The 20,372-nt window shown below is 44.7% G+C and overlaps 1 protein-coding gene and 1 long non-coding RNA gene across 4 annotated transcripts in view; one reads left to right on the top strand and one right to left on the bottom strand.

The window, feature by feature from the left end:
- Klf7 (KLF transcription factor 7) overlaps window positions 1–17,495 on the bottom strand; it is a 92,683-nt gene extending 75,188 nt beyond the window's left edge. The window contains exons 1-2 of one of the 3 annotated variants that reach the window (XM_039084860.2): window positions 17,367–17,495; window positions 16,918–17,157 (exon numbers count right to left, since the gene is read on the bottom strand). In XM_039084860.2, coding sequence (XP_038940788.1) covers window positions 16,918–17,019 — 102 coding nt within the window. In that variant the 5' untranslated portion in view covers window positions 17,020–17,157; window positions 17,367–17,495. Of the gene's footprint in view, window positions 1–16,917 lie in introns of all 3 variants that reach the window. The other 2 variants (XM_063267384.1, NM_001399681.1) reach the window with 2 other exon arrangements.
- The window catches only part of LOC103690543 (uncharacterized), a 59,553-nt gene continuing 56,670 nt past the window's right edge, over window positions 17,490–20,372 (top strand). The window contains exon 1 of the long non-coding RNA XR_010054801.1: window positions 17,490–17,656. This is a non-coding gene — a long non-coding RNA (uncharacterized LOC103690543). The remainder of the gene's footprint in view (window positions 17,657–20,372) is intronic.

The raw sequence follows: 20,372 nt of genomic DNA on the forward strand, positions 1-20,372 counted from the left end.
AGTCAGAATGGCTTCTTTTTCACTGGGCAGCAGTCAGTGCCAAGACCAATCACTGGTTACCGATCACTGAGAATGAGTGACTGCTGAATGCTGGCATAGTTAGCTTCAGCTGTCAACTACATAAACCTAAGGTCAGCTGAGAAGAGAGAACCTACTGAAGAATTACTCAAATCAGACTGGCCTACGGGCTTGTGTGTTTAGCATTTTCTTAATCACTTTCGTTGATGTAGGAGGGCCCACTCCACTGTAGGAGGTGTAATCCCCTAGGCAGGTGGGCCTACATAATAGAGGTAACTGAGCAAACAGAGGGAGCAAGCCATAAGCAGCATTCCTCCATGGTCTCTGCTTCAGTTCCTACCTCCAGGTTCCTGCCTTGGCACCCTTTGATGACAGATTATAACTTGTATACCAAAGATGCCATTTCTAAGTTGGTTTTGGTCAGTGTTTGATCACCAATAAAGAGTAAACTGGGACAAGTGCTGGGCCCTAAGTGGGACATCTAAATCAGCCATCCATCCCCCTTGACTCGGGGAGTATCACAGGGAGAGGGAGAATAGGGAGGAGCAATGCTGTCTCCTGGATACGGCAGGACTGCAGTACTCATGAACTCACAGCAGCTATGGTTATCTGCACAAGATCAAACAAGTCAACATTACATCACAGAGCAGGAAGTGTTTAGCAAGCACCCAGACCTAGCTGAGGACCTATTTGGCCGCTGACGGCAGGGAAAGGTCAATTTTCTTCTGGGGTATGGTCCTGGTAGGATGTCTGTGCTCCTGTGGGCAATCCTCCACGAGTGTATATGCAGGCAGCACAAACTGAACTCACTGAGTTACTGTGGGGGGAGGGGCAAGAGGGCATGAGAGTGGAAACAGGTGCTGTGGGGAGAGACCTGAGAGGAAGTAAATTGGTCATGTATAAAAGTGACAAAAACACAGTGTTATTAAGATTTGGCAGGATTTCTTGTCTGTCATTGGTATTAAATGATTTTCTGAGGGGGAATAAAAGGTAACCTGTATCAATACCAATGCTCCCCACTCGGAGACGTCACTCTCTCCATGAGTACTGTCATTAGTTAGGTTCTTTAGGGTACCAGACTCCCATTAAAACAAAAAGTCCTTAGGGATACCTTGCACATGCCTGCCCTTTTAAAAAATATCTGCGAACTGTCTAAGAAGTGATGAACGGCCTCTCCTATAGCACTGGCCACTGTAGATACAGCACTCTGGCTATGTCCCTGGTGACAGGAAGACATAACAAAGTCTCTCCCCAAAACCCAAAAGTCACCTCACTCCCCAGTGTTCCAGGGGACATGAAATGAAAATGTCATTAGTGTCTGACACTTGATTCCCAAAGGCATAGGACCCACCCTGAACAAGAGATAAATAGAGCTGCAGCCATGAAGACTTCACAGGACTTGGCCTGCCCAGTCAATGTAGACTCTACTCCTTTCCTACCTGCAGGAACCCCATCCAAGGTCACTATGTCTCCTTCTTTCCTACCTTCAGTTACTCTGGACCTACCAAGGTTATCTCTGGCTGAGCCCAGAGGCCATAATCCAGCCAGCCACATACTGTGCAGCGCCTCCCTTAGAAGAAAGGGTAGACACTTACAGGATTGTCAGGACGGGTCTCGGAGGTCCAGTAAGTCCAGGACTTCCTACCCAGGTGAGTGCCTGTCCTATCACAGAACAGCATGTGACAGTGTGCATTGTGAATGAGTCACTGAGCCACACAGGTCTGCCTTCAGAGCAGAGCTCTCCCTTCCACCCCCAAAACCTAGTTTTTCTTCTCTGCACACACACCACACTACCAGACAAGACATGTGCACACGCCTACCACAGCCCAGAAAACAGTAGTGAAGCTTACATCCATGTGTCGCTCAAGCACTGCACTCCTGTTATTACGGCGCCTGCACTGCAGAGGGGAAAACAGAGTTTGATGGCTTGTTGTGGTTTATCCTTACAAGACTAAATCCCTCAGATTTTCCATGGCACCATCGCTTCAGTCTCATCCACGATCCACATTTCTATCAAGTTAAAAAAAAAAAAACCTATCTGTAGTGTCGTTCCTTACTAAAGCTGCACGTGTTTTAAAATTTCTTATTAAAAATGTCCGTTCATATGGGACAATCGTGAAAGGAAAAACATGAAGTTAAAAACGAATAGTATAAACTTTGAACCAACGGTCTGCCAATCAGATATCCTGGATCTGAAGCCTGTTCTCTTCATCTTAAATGGTAATAACAGTGTTAGTAATGCGATTGAAAGGAAGAAAAGAGGGAGCATGGAAGGAGAGGCTAAAGGCAGGAGCTACTCCAAAGCTCATTTGTCCCTGTATTAGAAGGATGTAAAGAAGCGGAGAAGGGAATAAAACTGTCTCCCAAGGTGATTCTGTGTAATTTAGCACCGTGCTCACAAAACCCCTTGGAGTGCAACCCACCCTCCCCTAAGCATTGGCTTAAGTAAGCCATGCTGAACCCACACCGTGCACCATGCACTGTGCACACATGCAAATGCGTTTACATTATTGCAAAGGGGGCTCAGGATTCTTGAGAGGCCAATCCTGGCTTGGACTTAATGACCCCTAAAGCTCAGCTGGGTTATTTGCAAATCGAGGGGGAGGAGAAGGGAGGCCGTGAAATGTCTAGAGCTCCTAAAGTTTTAATCTTTATAAGCCTGGGTCTCACGGTGCAAAGGCCAGAGGAAGAAGTCAAAAGACATACACCTTGGGCAGAGCAAACAGGCTGCAGTCCACTTTTGGTTGGTAGGCTCCTTTTACACCTGCATCCCGTCTATCTTTACCCCTTCTTTCCTTCTTTTTCTCCTTCCTCGCTAGAAATATTTTATAAAACATTTTCATAGCAATCCACTCTGACGGTAATGAAAACGGCACTTGGAGTTTCAAACTTGTTCGAACACATACAAAAGGAGAAAGGGTAGAGGGAGGGGAGGAGGGATTGGGACTGACCTTGAGTCACCATTTAGCAGTCAGGAATTTTACAAAAGAAAAAAAAATAAGAGATTGGAGAAAAGAAGGGGAAATACTTCATATTACTCAAGTCAGAGGGGAAGCTTTAAAGAAGGTAAAAATGACCCTGAAAAAAAAAATCCCCATCTGGGCAACAATAGTGATATCCTTAGTAGCACAAGGAAGCCAATATAAAAGAGTAATTCCTTTAAGCACCCCTAATGTAGAAGATCATCCTGAAAGCGCTGGAAAATGAAGGCCAAGTGGCGGGCGGGCAATTTCTGAATGCCAATGGTAGGAAGACGGCAGAGCACTTGAGACCTGGAAAGGACTTTTTACATAAAGAGCATCACTTCTTTAAGCGAAATAAGTCCCACAAAGTCAATTTCCATACAAAAAGAAAGAAAGAAAGAAAAGAAAAACAGGCAGCTAAAGCAGAATTCTGTACATGTTTCTACATCAGGGTTTCTAAGAAAACCCCTGAACTGATTATTCACACACACACACACACACACACACACACACACACACACACACACACAGTGTTTTCCCACCATTTGTTGGTTTAGTCTCTGAAAGAGGCAAAGGAAATCATGACAAAAGCATTTTTGTTAATGAGTATGCGATGCCTGATGGGGGAAAAAAGATTTCAAGTGGTTGGTTTTGTTTTTTTACTTAATTTTATTTTCTCACTTAATTTTATTTAATAATCTATTACTTTTAAGTGTCATCATAAATAGTACTAAAGGGGTTGAGGAGTTTTGAGTTTTTGTTTCTCCTTTTAAAAAAATAAATCCATTTTACTCCCATTTAAAACAAGAAGGAGGCTGCATGCTTAGGAAACTCAAAGTCAGTTTCTTTCCAAGTTGGAAAATGTTGCAGATACCAAGAAAGAAAGAACACTCAGGAGCAAGTATTCCGCACAGGCGGGGGAGGGGCAAGACAGATGGTCTTTTCCACCCCATATTTCCATGATCTACAACAGAACCCGGATGACTAGGAAAAAGTGAGATGCGATTTGGAAATTGCCTTATAAAATAGAATCAGTCCCAAACAAAGACGTTCAACATGATGGAGAGATTAAAAAGAAAATTAAAATGGACCCTGAGTGATGGAGAAGTCAAGACTGTCCCTAGACAGTAACTGTTAGGAGGTGACAGTGCCTCAGAGTGCTACTAGCTTTGGGCTCAATCCCAGATGTATGCTGTCTGGGCCTGTGATCACAAAGGAAGGGGGATACGAACTTCGGAGGTGAGATTAACTTTACAAGTATGCCGTCCTGTCCAGAGACATCTAAAGTATAAAGAAAACTGGAACACGCATACTAGTCAAGTAAGACACAACTTCAAGCCAGTGAGCTTCCTGTTTGTGTATCTGATACCACCATAGTTCTTAGCTCCATCTCCATAGTAAACCTGAGGGAGGAGACTGGAGAGGGGGAAAAGTGCTTGGAGGAGGAACACAAGAGGAGAAGCTGTACATGGCAGAGGCAAATGCTAGAACTACGTTGCACACGGATGCAAAGTGAAGCAGAAAAATTAATAACATTAGGAGGAAAGTCCTCCTCTGGCTCAGGTATGCCTCGTTCAAATGACTCACTGTTTCAAGAACAAATTAAATTATACTCTAGTTAAATGAGTTACAGAGAATTGGGGAGGGGGGGTGAGATGAGGAGGAATCTGTGCTAAAAAGGAAAAAAATAACTTCAGTGGTCGAGTGTGACATTAAATTAAAAAATACCCACCCCAAAACAAAATCCCCCAAATACCCAAACCAAAACCAAAGAAGAAAACTGTTACATCAACACCTGAACTTCTAAAGAAAGCCCTGAATAAGATGCGGCACAGGAATCCTGGGACTTCCATTGTACAGACAGGGAAAGTTCACACAATAGCAGCTTCACTGTCCACTCTAAAATACATGTTTGAACATCTAAGGCTCATAGTTTCTTCCAGATACTACTCAAAGGAAGAAGTTTTTTTTTTGTTTTGTTTTGTTTTTTAAAAAAGGCTTTTTCTATTTCTGAGTATTGGTTAATACAGTAAAAAAATGAGTAAGCTTACAAGGATTGAAAGTCTAAATCCAGGGGGGAAACAACATCCTGAGCACTGTGCAGTGCTCTGACACCCAGGACAGCCCGTGAAGTGGAGGAGGGATGAGAACGCCTTCGCCCAGAGTCATCCGGAAGGGACACAAGTAGCCAAGGAACACTTTAGGGCAGAGGTTCGTAGTCTGTGAGTCAAGACCCCCTTTGGTCACATAGTAGATGTTCTGCTTATCAGATATTTACATTACGATTCATAACAGTAGCAAAACGACAGGTAGGAAGTAGCAAAAAGAATTCTACTGCTGTGGGTCAGCACAACCTGAGAAACTGTATTAAAGGGGCGCGCGCAGCGTTAGGAAGGTTGAGAACTGCTGCTTCAGGGAGACTGCCACCCTCCCTATTCACGGGGACCCTCCTAGCCTGGTTTCTCTGTCTCTAAGAGCACAAGAGACGCAAAGTCTACGAAAGGAAGGAACGCATTCTACACCAGGCCGGCATCTGTAAAATAAACCTCTTCACAGGTGCCGAATTAAACCTTAAATTCCAAGATAGACTCTTTGAGTTTTATAGCAGTGCATGTGCAGCTAGGCCCCTCCCCAAGAGAAAGCTCCCAACATGAACAACCATATCAAACGATTGCTTTTCAGAGGCCTATTCGCAAACACCCCACTTTATCACAGAAAGAATATTTCTCATGTATGTGAGTGCTTCCATTATGTCTTATTTGAAGGAGGAAAATGAAATAAAATTCCTATCTGAGATATTTATAGATCTCATAAAACCTGATTTGCTCTCAGAAGCTGCTGTAGGCTCAGTCATCAGGTAAGCTGGAAATGGGCGGTGTGGTAACTACCACTGTATGATGTTATATGGGCCTAATTCTGGCTCCAACAGGGGAGGTGGGGAGAGGGGAAGGGGGGAGGGAGAGAAGAGTGGGGATGTAGATGGAAAAACCTCAGGAGAAGTAACTTATATATAAGACGGAAGCTAAAGTAAGGAGGAAAAGTCCGATATCTGTATGAATAAGTCAAGAAAATCCCAAGGGCGTCAATCACCCTAGGTCCAATGTCTGGGATCAATGGACTCCTTTGCCTAGTTCTAAGTACTAGGAACATTTGCTGAGTCACTTATATGCCCTATGCTGGGTCACAGAACCAGCTCTTAGGAATCAATAACTCCATTCCAGATAAGGAATAAGGCTTGGCAACGACCTTCCCAAGGCTCCAGGTAGGTGTCCATGGAATCTGTGTACAAGACACTAGAACCTTAGGAGCACCTGCAAAATGCATAATTGAGAAAACCAAGGTTCAGAAAGCAATATCTACAGGCTGTTGAAATCCTCACAGGTCTCCTGGTACCAAGCCCCCGTCCCCCAAACTAAGGGTCAGAATACACGTAACACCTGAAAGTGTTGGAGGCCTATCTAGGTATGGATTCTGTCAAACCCCTTTCATGGCATGTGATTTTAGGTAAGCTACAGGCTATCTAAAACCACAGTGACTCCATCTGCAAAGTGGGAAGAAGCAGAAATCTATGTTTTGCATGGCTACATAAATGGTAAAATGAAATGAAATATAAACTCAAAGTAGACAATCTTTGGCAAGTATCTGACATGTATTAGTATTGTTCTGATGTTTTGTACAATGATAAATAGTAACCAGATGTAAGGAGGGAAGACGTAGGCATACTCCAACACCACTTTTGCAACTGGTTTGCTGTTCAGCCACTGTGAGATCATCTCCACCTCGAGCTCCTCACCCCTGAGTAGGAAATTCTGGAACATTTGCCTGCTTCTCAGTTACACACAGAGTCAATGGCAAGAGGCCATGAGCCCCTCAGAACTTTTAACTTCAATACATCTGTTTGTGGAGATGCTCATAAACAAATATAAAACTCTTTATCTCGGAGTAAATTATCTCTTGGCCAGTAGTAAAGAACATAAGAATCTTGAGTCACAGGGGAAGACATACAGTTAAGGACAGACAAGTTTTGAGCCCAGAATTCATCCAGTGACTCGATCTGACATTGAGCAGAATCTCCTATGGCTCGCAGGAGAGCTGCTGTGCACACAGCCTCCTCACAGACCTGCAGTGCCCTAGGAGGAGCTGTGCCCCTTGAACAGGCACTACAGTGCCTGATGAATAAAACATGAAGACTTGAAATGTACGGGTAGGTAGAATCTATTTCTGTTCTTTCGTAGATTGTGGATATCTGCCGCCTCTCCAAAAATAAGCACCAAGACTATGTCCACTCCATTGGATTCTGCTCGCTCCACCCTGGAAGGTGAATGTGAGTAGGGTCAAGAGCAGGCAGGCACTCTCTTGCAGCAATCGCTCCATGGCTAATTGCCATTTTCACAGCTGGGCTGAGCTTTCCAAAAGGCATCCTTCAACTTTGAGCCCTGAGCTCTTCTCCTGGTGGTCTCTCTTGCCAACCATGCCCCTTCAAAGATAGTTTATAGATAAAAGGACAAAGCTCCAGGAGATATCATTTTGCAAACATCACAGTTTGAGAAAGAGGCATTTCTAAGGCTTCTTTGTGAATGTCACCACAAGCTCATAGTCCTTACCACAGGAGCCAAGCTTTGCATGATTTGGAGGCTGCCTCTTTGCCCGAATGTCCTCGGTAGCGATTTTTCTGCAGTTTATTTTTGTCCCTCTTACTAGAAGGATGGCTCCTTTGAAATTTATATATATATATATATATATATATATATATATATATATATATATATATATAAACAAAGTCTACTTCCAAACAGTGTGCTCAGAAAAAGAGAGAGAGAGAGAGAGAGAGAGAGAGAGAGAGAAGTGGTACCTAATGTCTATCTGTATGATAGACAGGCTACATGCACCCATAAATTCCTTTAAAACCATGGCAAGAGGTTTTAAACTAAGGTAAGTGGAAAATCCTGAATGCAGACTTACCGAGGATAAATGATCTGAAATGTCATATAACTAGATATTAAAAGCAGAACACCACAAGGCTTCCAGAAGTGGAATCTGACCAGGTTAAGCAAACTCAGGGTGGGTCAGAGGAAATGTGAGCCAAACAGAACTGCCTTAGACACACCAAGTTTGGAAAGCCAAAATATGAAGGGTGGAACACTTAGGCAGTTACCCCTAACCAATGAGCTGGATGAGGAATAGTTATCAGCTCTGTTCTGCTGTGTTAGAAATATCTGGCAATCTTACAATTCAAATTATACAAGGCATAAAACGCTCTGACGTAAGGGTTAGGCACCTGTGAGTGGTGTTACACCTCTGTATATCAATGGTTCAAATCCGTGGCTGCATACTGGAATCCACTAGAAGCCTGACAAATGTGGAAGTCTCATTGAGTCTCCCCCAACAAGACCCCAAGTTACCTGGTCTATGTGACTGAGAACCACCGTTAAAAACACAAATCTTAAACCATAGCCACAACAAGCATCCAAGTAACTTATGGAATGTCTACTGGAGTCAGTAAACCCCAAGAGATTAAATATTAAAGAGTAATTATCAAAATCATAACAACTATGTTTTAAGCAATATAACCTAAGTGGAAAATGTGACAAGAAGAAAAATGTTCTATGGAAATAAAAGAGTTGGACACAAAATTGTGAAAAAATATTAGCAGTTGCTATTGAGTAAGGGAAACAGTGAGCTGATTTCCTAGAAATATAGTAACTATCTAAAAGTTAAGGATATAGAATTTAGACCAGCAGTTCTCAACCTGTGGGTCACAACCCCTTTGGGGCTCAAATGACCCTTTCACAGGGATCACCTAAGACCACAGAAAACACAGATGTTTACATTATGGTTCAGAACAGTGGCAAAAGTACAGTTATGAAGTAGTAACAAAATAATGTTATGGCTTGGGGGTCACCACAACATGAGGAACTGTATTGAAGGGTCGCAAGTTAGGAAGGTTGAGAACCACTGATTTAGACAAAAAGAACAGTGGAGGGGAAAGAGATGGAAAAAGAGGTAAAAGGAGAAGAAGCCTAAACTAAAAGCAAAGGCGGTGAAAGCGACACACCTCTTTTGGATGATATCTGCCACTCCTAAAACAGGGAGGATTTGCTAATGTTATACAGGCCCAGTCTTGGAACAGCTTGATACTTAGAGGTTTTGGACCCATCCTGTGTGTAAAATGGAGGCTTGAAAGCTGACCACAGGAGGTCACTGAGGTAGGAAGGCCATTCCAGAGCACTGACAGAGGGAACCAAAAGGCCAAAGGTTAGTTTGGTGCTAACATACCAAAAACGGGGCTGGGGATTTAGCTCAGTGGTAGAGCGCTTACCTAGGAAGCGCAAGGCCCTGGGTTCGGTCCCCAGCTCCAAAAAAAAAAAAAAAAAAAAAAAGAACCAAAAAAAAAAAAAAAAAGAAAAAGAAAAAACAAAAAACAAAAAACATACCAAAAACAACTCTACGGGAGACTTAACACTAATTTTATATATCAACTCCTAGGATTCTTCAGTCTGGAACTTCATTTATTCTAGGGTATACAGAGAGTTGTATAAGATGGCTAGTTAGTGAAGCTGGATCCTGAGAAGGGTCACCGTATCCACAGAAGGAACAGGGAAGACAGGGAAAGAAAAGCCAAAGGTAAAAATCAAAGGGACGGGGCTTTGAAATGTCCTCAGCTATGGCAATAGTGAACAATCCTAAAAACCTTTGTGGCACAAAACTAAGGACCCGAGAACAGCAAAACAGAGTTCTGGGAAAATAAGGAAGAGTTCAACTATGGGGGAGAAACTTCAGCTTCTCAGTCCTTGGCACAGGACAACCATGGGGTGAGTTCCAAGGAGAAGCTCTCCCTTTAGGACCAGTGGGGAATATGAAGGGTAGATGAGCAAAAGAGGAGTCTGCTCTCCCTGAGATGACGGCTGTGTGAATATCCATATTCTGTCTGTGACACTGAACCTTCCCCTGCTTTATGAGAAAGAATAGTACCTTTTGCTTCACTTTATACAACATTCCAATCTTGCATCTACCCACAGCTCCAGAGAAGTTAAAACACGTAGGAAAAGACTTAGGAACTGGGCCATGAACAGGTGGTTGTTTTACACAGTCCCTTGGTTTTACACAAGTTGTCACTGTCACGGGGTCAGTTCACAGTTGATGCTTTCTATACAACCCAGGTCTGTCTTTTATCCAACTTCCGAGGACATACATTTTGATGCACCTGCCCATCCACTTGTTACGATTTAAATGCCACTCCTTCTTGTGAGTGGCATTATTACCATGGGGGCTCTTGCTTCTCTCCACACAGAAAAAAAAAAGCATATTTTTATTCTTTCAAAATCACAGTAGAGTACTGAGAGTTGGAAAAGAATTACATTAAACTACTCTATGCTTTGATCTAGGGCCCAGGCAATGTCAACGTGTTTGTTTGTTTTTGTTTGTTTGTACTAGTACCCAGAAATAACAGGAATATTTTCTCGTGTCTCTTTGAGATGGTAGAATGAGAAATAAGCAGTGATTTGAAACTTCCTCCAGTGTCAGCCCTGGGTCCCAGAGTCAGCAGGGCTAACAAGAACCTGAAGCATACAACACCTCCTTTGGCTGCCACATCCCACAGTGATTCAACCCCAGTAGTTCAGGGTTAAATAAACCAAAACCCCCTTCAGGATTTGAAATGATAAGATTTCAGAGTCTTCACTCTGTTACAAGCCAGAGGCCAGGCTTTCAAGATGACCCTCAGGAAATGTTAATGAGTCCATATTCAGAAATAGATACTGCTTGTGGCTCTACATTAATTGTTTTAATTACGTCAAGTCATTTCCGAATGACACAGACACAGACGCCATTTCCTGGACATTATGGACATGTGAAGTCACACTGTTGCTTACCAGCCCCGAACATGACCTGAGCTAAAAGCATGTCCATGACAGAGCTAAGCAAATCTCATGCCTGGTTTATATAAACAAGTCCATGAGTTTAAAAAAAAAAAAAAAAAAAAAAGACAGGACAGACATTGTCTGTTCAAAACAGTACTGAAGAGTTCATTTTTGCAATGGTCTCTTATTCTCTATCATTTCATTTTAAATGTGGCCTCTTCTAGAATGAAGGCACTGTGGGGCGGAATCTACATCCTTTTTAATTTTGCATCACCCAAATACAACAGTCTGCATAAATAAGGGGTTAGGAAATGAAACATTTAACATGGAGTAGACTTAAAATAGTTTTATACATAATATTTTATTGAGCGCAAAGTCTCACACAGTCACACTGGGTCTACTGGCAGCTCAATCAGGAATGGCTTCCCCGTTCTCATCTCAAGCAGGTGGGCATTGAGACTCATTTTCCCCAAGGCAGCTGCTGACTCAGCACACACACAAAGGAGGTGGCGGACAGAGCTCCTGTGACCGAAGATGGGACAGACAGATTGCAGTCCACCAGACCGAGTTCTTAGGTTCACACTGAATGACAAGCTAGCATCTTTGGCCCAAGGCAATAGAAATGATGTTGCAAGGTAAGAAGCAGGGAGCATCAGGAGAGGAAGATCAGGACCACTCAGGCAAACACACGTCTTAAAAAAGTGGCAATACTTTATTGGGGGGACATGAGATTTAATAAGAATGTTTTTTTTTCATGAGGATGTTCTAAGATGGGCATGAAATACAGGGAAAAGAGTAGTGTTTTCTAGCTCGTCAGTGCTATTTATATACATTACTGATTAGGTGTCATTAGGAGCTGTAGAGTTTTCTGGGTCCTTTCTTGGCAGAGTGGGCTGGCAACTGAGGTTAACACATTTCCACCTGTTTATGCTAAGCAAGCACTCAGCTGGTTTGGGAGAACAAAGAGGTGAAATCTCTGCCCTCGCCATCCCAGCATTGCTGTTAAATTGGGGAGCTGTCCTAAACTTTCAGCAAATCCTAACTCCAACATGCATGCTGGTGGAGCTGCTGCTGCTGCTGCTGCTGCTGCTGCTATAACTGTAGCTTCAGCTGTAACTGCAACAGCAAGGGAGTTGGAGTCTCAGCACACAGCAAGTGAGCCAGCATCGGGGAGGCACTGTATATATTCATCAGTGACGGATCCAATGTTAACCAGAGGTGGGAATATCTACCAACGAGCTGGCCGAGTATCAGAGCAGGTTTCCCACCAACATGAGCTGGCTGGGTCTGGCCAAAGTACACTTCGTACTAAACGAGAGGGATTCTGTGAAGGGAGACTCTTCAGAGCCGTAAGAGAATGGCTATTAAAAGCTCCATTCCGACCCTCTCTAAACTATCTCCATTTAAGTGGAGAAGCAAATTAGCTTCAACAGGCATTTCTATTTAGAAGGGGGCTGGGAGAGAAGAGCCCACATTTGAACACTTAAGGTCTCCAATATGCCCATCCATAAATCATCTCAGGGCAAAGCTGTCAGCCTGTATCTTCTACTTTGCCTTTTAAATGGATAGGACCCCCCCTCCATCATCCCTCTCTCCTCAGGGTGATGAGTAGGGGTGTGTGATACATGGAGAACAAAGAAGGGTGAGTTCCTTTCCCTTCCTAAGGACAGGTGTAGTAGCAACATCTGCACTGACATCTTCTCTTACTTTAAAATACCAAATTGCACACAGGTAGACTGAAAGGTTATGTGGCCACATGAAGCTGTGTGTATGAAAAGAACATAAAAATGAGTCTATTACAGAAAGGCTAAATGTGTGACTGATGGCACTCACACGTGCTCTCATTTTTTAAAGCCACGTTTATGAAGTGGCTGCATCTTCATAAAGAAAAGCTGGAGAATCTGGGCAGTTTTGATTCTGTTTCAAATTTAAAAAAAATATGATTTACAGGAATTGACGAACACACAAATCACATACAAAAAATAAATTAAATAAATAAATAAATAGCCAGCTATTTTATCCTTTCAATGTGGTTACCAAGGCTCCTTTGTGTCTACAAATTTCTCAGGGTGGTGCTGTTGCCAAGAAATTCTAATTCATGATAAGGTTTTCTGCAAATTGGGACAGTGGCAAACCTGCGGATACGCAGACCCTGCAGTTTGCTTTGTCTTTCTGTGTGAGACAGCACCTGGCTGCCCAGCCTGTGGAAGGCAATGCAAAGGGAAGATCACACAGAGGGAGAAGCAACATGGTGCACGGACCAAATCCCAGCTCCTGGTACTATGAGGCTGTTCTTGGAAGGCAACCATTTCTGTAGGTTTTCCTCTAGAGATGCCTCATACCAAAAGCCCTCATAAAAAGTGTTTCAGGGTGCCTGAATCTGAGATGAAATTGCAGAGTTACAGGGACACTTTAGTCCTTACAGACGCCAAGTGTGCCATTAGTTTAAAACAATGGGGGAACGGAGGAGGAGGGAAGAATGTTCTATGATTTATTTATTTGTTTCCAGTAGCAGTGGAAAATTTTCTCCAAGCAAAACGGAGGCCTGAAATTGACCCCGTTTGCCAATTATGAATCAGCATTAACCACGATCCTAATTCCATAGGAGTTTTCAAGTAAACATGTTTCTCGGTGGCATGTAGGAGAGTTAAGTGCAAATAATCCTCAGTGTCATTACTTAGGCTGTCCTTATGAAACGGCATGCTGGGAATAAAGAATCTATAAAAATCGTACCCCTCTGTAGAGTCTGGAAGAAAATGAAAGTGTTATATGTGAAGTGCTTTCTATTTTCTGAGTCAGCAGTCAGTTCAAAGAGTCCAACTTCCCTTGTGACATTCAGGATGCGTCTCCCGTCAGCATCAAATGGTACCCAAAAATCTACTCTAGCGTCTGTCCTAATCTTAACTGTTTGCAACTTTTGATCAAACAGCTTTTGAAATATTTCCTCTAAGTTTTCAGAGAGCTTAAAGCTGGCAGCCTTCAAAGTGGTGTCAGCTGAATGCCATAAATAAGGGACCACATAAGCGCATAAACACGGCGTAATTTACAGTTACATGACACGCAGAGATGACATTACTTGGGCCGAAGGCTTGAGAATGCAGTTAGAGTTCAGAGCTGGAGAGCTGAGGCTCTGGGATGCCCATCTGGGTTTTTAATTACACCAGCCATTCTTGGAGTTGGAATCCCGGTTGAGTAGCCCTGCCCAAGAATTCACGTTAAAGTGACACAAGGAAGCACTGTCTCCATCGCTGTCTTTGTCATGGGCTCACATAGCAAAGTATCCCACAGCCTAAGTTTGAAGCGACGTCTACGCACAGTCCCTCCTCAATTTCCCAATGCACAGATGTTCTTGGGCTTATCATTCAGAGCCATTCTCTAGAAACCAAATTAGATTATCAGGATATGCACCCCACCCCCACCCCGCCGTGTGCATCTCCCCGAGTATATTGCTCACTTTAAGAAAAACATCTAATAATGATTCCTCATTTGACCTCTAAAATATGATTACCCCAAGAGCATCGGAAACTTCCTCCTGCCTGGGGTTTTTGTAGAAACCTTCTTGAGCTGTTTTGAGCAAAGGAGTCTCAGAATTTCACCATCTGGTTAATTTTGAACTAGCAGTTGCATAAAACCACCACTACCCCTTAGAGTCAGAAGCAAGGGGGGCTAGTGTGGGGATGGGGAGGCAGGAAGAGATAAGGCTAAAGGTTTTGTCATCAGCAGGAACTCAGGGTCCTGGTCACCTTTACACGAGCAGCTGTGAACAGTCCTGAGCAGACAGCTCCTGGCCATACTACCTTGTTTAGAAGTGCTTGCCCGCAAGTCATGTTTCCATGTGGACTTGGGGAGGGGTTTTAAGATGAGAGAAGATGGCAGTTGGAGACGGTTGAGACAAGAAATAAGAAAGAGGGTGGAAGTGAGAATTCCTTTGCCTGGCGATGAAAAAAAAAAAAAAAAAACAACTAAGCTAGAGGTTTCTACAAGGGGGAGGAGGAGAGGAAGAGCAGAGCTGGCTTCTGGGGAAACAATAGATCTAATACAACCCCTAATTGTCAAGCCAGTGATGTTTCCTTGAAGCTGTGCCTTCTGGATCCTCTAGGCCCATCTAGAAAAGCAGGTTTCCTCTAAAGAAGCCCCCCCACCCCCAACCCCAGGAGCAGGTTTTACTACCCTGAAAACTTGAACCAAAACAAAGTTGTGTGATTCATCTGGAGGGAACGTTGTAACAAATAAAGCCAACTTTCTTCCCTCCAACACTGCTTAACAGTTAGTCACAAACAAGGGCTGCCTCGGGCAGGCTGACTAAATCAACAGATTCCCTTCCCTAACCAGTCTAGACTGTAGTTAATATGCAACTGATTCCACACCAGTGGGCTGACAGGGTGAGAAGGCTGCTTTAGAAAATGAGATTCTGGCAACATTTTGGCTTACTTCATATCAAAATAAAAAGGAAGAAAGGATGTGGGGAGATCCCACATGAGACATGCTCTTGTTAAGGACGATAGGGAAGGATGTATTAAAGAATCGATGTGAGTACTCTGTCTGTGTGTTTAGTAAGGGACAGCATCTCCCAGCCTTCCAACTGGAATCCATGCCCTACACAGACACACAGACGACACACAGACACAGGCAGCCGATACCTGGAGGAAAACTCCGCAGCCTCCAGCCAGGCAACAACTAGTAACAACGGCACAGTGTGAAGAGTGAGCGTTTTACCACTGGCTTCCTATACCATGAGCTCAACACCGCTTCCTAAAGCAGCAACTGTTACATCCCAGCCTCAAGCTGGCAAATCCTGCTTTGGATCCTGGCAGAGGAAACTCAGCCGTTCATTAGCCTTAACAAGCTGCTGTCACGGAGCAGAGAAGTTACAAGAGCAGCCACACACCAAGGATCGCAGGGCCCTCCCCAAGGGCAAGGGTTTTTGGGTTTTTTTTTTCCTCCTCCAGGATGGACTGTACAAATTCACACTCCGAACCGTGCAAATCCAGACTGTCTTTCTGGACTTTCCACGGTGCACACTGTAGAGTTTTTAAACACCCATGGTGTCCCCTATCCCCAACCGCCCCGCCCCCATCCACCACCATCTTTCCTGCAGAATGTCCCCTCAGCACCTCCTAATCGCTGCTGGAAAAACCACTGTTTCCGCAGCAGACCCAGCACTTTCCACTGACCAGCACTTTCTTTATTCCACTTCACAAAGCCCAGTGAACTTGTCCCCCAGTCAGGCTTCAACGTCCCTGAGATGCCAAGCGAACTTGGCACCGGTACCCTTTAGCATCCTAGGAGTTTTCTAAACTAGTCCTCTAAGACAAAGTAGGGAAGCACAGAAGCACACACCACCCTTTGTCCAAGGTGGTGCTAACCTGAGAGACACCCCAAACAAATAAACAAGACACAAGGACACAGTAGAGGCTGCTCCTTCTGGAGGCATTAGCTGGGGAAATGTACAATGCATTGTCAGCCTAAGAGAGATACATCTCGTCTTCCTTGTACATATCCTTAAGCGTCTTTTGTCACCTGGCTTCTCTTCCTACAGCTCACCTTGTATAATCTAAAAATCAAGCTCCTGTTCTGAATTGACACTCGCTAAATCACTGGGAAAAAACACTCCATGCCACCCTCACCCAACCCCCCTTGACGGTCCTCAGGACCAGTTGAAATAGATAAAGCTGATTTAAGTACTAAGACCAGAACTCCTGCATCTAGGAACGTGGTATCCTGTCAACCATTGCTCGACCACCTTCCCACCCGGCTCCTCCAAACCCCAGAAGTTCGCCAGCAATTCTCTTGCCGGGGGACAGCGAGCCGACAACGTGTGCGCAAGGATGTGTGTTGGTGACAGAAACGCAGGCAGCTAGGACCAGCTCAGCTCAGCACACTAAGGGGTTAGGGGTGGGTGGAGAGGTAAGCGCATATGATTGTTTCACAAAACATTTTAAACAACACACAGCCAAAAAATAAATAAATAAGAAAAAAAGAATTAAAATGTTTTTCAACTCAAAGCCCACACCAAATGCAGCCCCTGCGTCTCCGCCGCCGCCACACGATTTACACAAGTAATTTAAATCATTCACCTGCTGCCAGGTCTCCTCCAGGGATGGCAAAGCTGAGAAGTAGCCGGTGTCGTGGACAAGTTGTAGCTCCTGGAATATACTATAACTAGCCAACACGTCCATGCTGCTGCTGCCGGGCAAAACCGGAGGAGAAACCCTCCCCCGAGCTCAGCTGGGTCTGTTTGTTTGTCAGTCTGTCTGGCTCACCCCCCAAGAAGGCAGACATCCAGTGGCCCTTTTGTTTTGTTTTGTTTCAGTCAACTAAAAAAAGGAGAGAAAAAAAAATCAATGCAGGAGAGAGGGAGAGAGGAGGTGAGAGAGGAGCGAGTGAGTCGGGTGGATGGAGAGAGGGATCCAGCGTGTACAGTGCAGATGACTGCCAGGAAAAGGGGACTTCACGGGAGTAACAATTCCCTTCCAGGGCTCTAATCACTCCAGCTCGTGGATCAGGAAGGGGGACGCAAACTCACTGACACGAAGCTGCCATCTATATCTGCAGCGCTGTTCGCTCCTAATGCAATCTTTGCTCTTTATTTTGGGAGGTTGCATTTTTTTTCTCGCGATCGCTTCTCGCCCCCCCACCCCTTCCCTTCCCTCCCCACCCCCAACCCCATCCTCGCTAGTTTGTAGTCCCCCCCCTCCCCCTTGTCTCCTCCTCCTGCTCTTCCCCCTCCCCAAACTCCCTCCCTCCGCCCTGCTTTGCGCGCAGCCGTGGGATCTCGGAGGAGGACGTCCATGAGGCCGCGTGTGACCATGTAAGGTAAACAGGGGGCTCATGAAGTCACTGAGGACCAATGCGGCACTCGGAGCGGACCCTGGGGCGGGGCCAGGCCCCGACGGCAGCCGCCGATTGGCGCGCTGCGGATCTCCCTGCTGCCTTACAAGGCGGTACAAGGCAAGCTATTTTTAGAGGGCTATATAAGGGGGTAGAGGAGTCCGCCAGCCGGCCGGGGAGCTCGAGCGCTAGGGAGGGTTGCTGCGACACTTGCGCTGGCTCCCGGGACTCCTAGGCGGCTGGGCTCGGGTTGCGCGCTGGCCTCCGACCCTAGCTGCAGGGCTCGTCCGAGCCGACGGCGCCCGGACCCCGTGCATATCCGAGGGAACGGGTTGCCGCGGTGGCCGATCGGGAGGTGCGGTCCCCAGTCCTGGGTTAGGATGCCTCCTGCGGGAGTAGCCGGTAGAGCGGCGGTGCAGCCGTCGGGGGCAAGTAGCTCTTTGTACTCGGCATTCCTGCCAAGCATGGGGAAGAAGGGTAGCAAGGGAGAGGCCAGGCTCAGAACAGCGTCACGTACCCCAAACTAAAGCCCAAAAGCCAGTTCCGAATTCCCCACAGGGTGCAGAAATGAAGTGCCAGAGGAGGAAGTGCCTCACAATGGCAGAGAACAAAGGCGAGCTGCGCGGAGACTTGTTTGTGCCCGCCCCCGACGTTGCACGCTGGCCCCGCCCCGGCCCGCGCGCCTCCGTGCGCGTCGCCGTTCGCCTATCGCCCTCCTGTTCCCCTGAACGGAGCCTAAAACCTGGCCAGGAGTCTGATGTCTAGCATATTAGAATGTGCATGAAGAAGAATAGGAGGAGAGTAGGTAGAATTAGGGTGCAGGTTGGAGCATGCAGCCAGCTAGCAGATCCTTACAAGAGGTTTATCCAGTAGCTTCCTGGAGGAGTGTGCATAGCAGGGGTAGAGCAAGGCTCTAAAGATATCGAGATTCTGCAAGCTCAGAGATGGAAGCCTGTGCAATGCACGTGGTTAAGAGTTGCCCAATTGTTTGCTTGACCTTAAATGGCTAGTATGGCTTCTCCAAAATACACCGAAAGCTGGACTACTTTAGGAATAACTACAGAATTCAGTACTTAGAGACAAGAAACATCCTTGTACATTCAATTTCATCGTCTCCATATCATTCCCTTCTGTTGATAACAATATTAAATTAGTTTAAAAAAAAAAAAAAAAACAAAAGATCACCCATCCCCCAGAGGAAATTAAATAAATTACTAAGATTTGAGAAAAACTGGTTTATTTGCCCTTTAGTGCCTGAGATTCTCGTTAGTCAAAGAACAAAACTCACTGTATTAATTCATTGAGGTCTTGCTTACAATATGCGGCCACCGATTAGCTCCATGACTTGAGCAAGTGGCAGTGACGGCCTCTGCTTCCCAGGAACAATCACAAGAACAAGAATGCAAATCTCTGCCATTCTTGTTAGAAGAAGCAAAATGCTGTTTGCAATTCTTCTAGCATAGTATGTCACTGTTAGAGGCACTAAATGTTAGCTGTCACTGTCCTCAGACTTTAAGCAAGGAAATTAAATAGTACCTGAACTAATAGTCTCCACAGGGAACAGGCCAGGGTTTAGAAGAAGAAAGTGAGGTAGCAAAACCTTGCAATTATTGGTTAGATCTCACCCTGTCCACTCTTCCCCCAAAGCTATCTGATTGTAAGTCTTGGGCAGAAATCTATTGAGAGATCCTAATGCAGATGTGTACATGCGTAATAAGAAAACGAAAAGAAAAAAGCAACCTTGGATACAGCAAGATCACATAATTTGCTGTTTAAGACTCAAGGCAATTAAATTATTGTATTTTATATTTATACTATTACTATTTCTATTTGGTTGTTTTGGATTTTGTTTTTGTTGTTTTCTTCAAGGCAATGTTTCTCTATTTAGCCCTGACCAGTCCTGTAACTCATCTTTGTAGACCGGGCTGGCCTCAAACTCCTGCCTCTACCTCCTGAGTGCAGGGATTAAAGGTGTGCTCCACCACACCTGGCTTATTGCAAGCTTTGATCAATATATATCTTAACTTTGGAGTTTGGAAATTTGGGAAATGTTGATCACACTCTTCGTACATCGACATTCTATGTGCCCAGTCTCCTTCCACCCTCAGCATGCCACCCACATAGGGTTTTCAACTTAGAAGATGAAGGTCTCCAGGCTTAGTATATAAATTAACGATGGTCAGACAAGCAGAAAGTGACCAGGCAGTGTGCTTCAAGTCCTGGAGAGTCTGACTTATAAGGCTTCTGCATGAGCTCTGCATGGCAAAACATTGAGGTTTTGGTTTTAAGTTCATATGTGTTTATTGACATTGCTCTGGTGGGTTGGAAGACTGCCGTCGAAGCTTTCCCTGTGGAACTTTCAGGCACCCAGCCTACAAAATGAACAAACAAAACGACGTTTTACAAAGTAAATCCTACAAATTAGACTTGGAGGTCTTTTTCAAAATGTTATAGGACATTTAAGAACTCATTCTAAGGGGTGTAGGCAACAAAGTGCTCTAAAATGCATGGTTTCAACATTCGTCATATTTAGATATTGTAATTTTTTATTTGTTTTTAATTTACTACCTTCCCTTTCCTCCCTCCAACTCCTCTCATGTCCCCTCCTGTTCCCTCTCAAATTCATGGTCTCTTTCTCTTGAGGGGTGTGTGTGTGGTGTATGCTTAAATATGTAAATATAACCTGTTCAGTCCATTTAGT

This window comes from Rattus norvegicus, chromosome 9, assembly GCF_036323735.1.
Source record: "Rattus norvegicus strain BN/NHsdMcwi chromosome 9, GRCr8, whole genome shotgun sequence".
Lineage (NCBI taxonomy): Eukaryota > Metazoa > Chordata > Mammalia > Rodentia > Muridae > Rattus > Rattus norvegicus.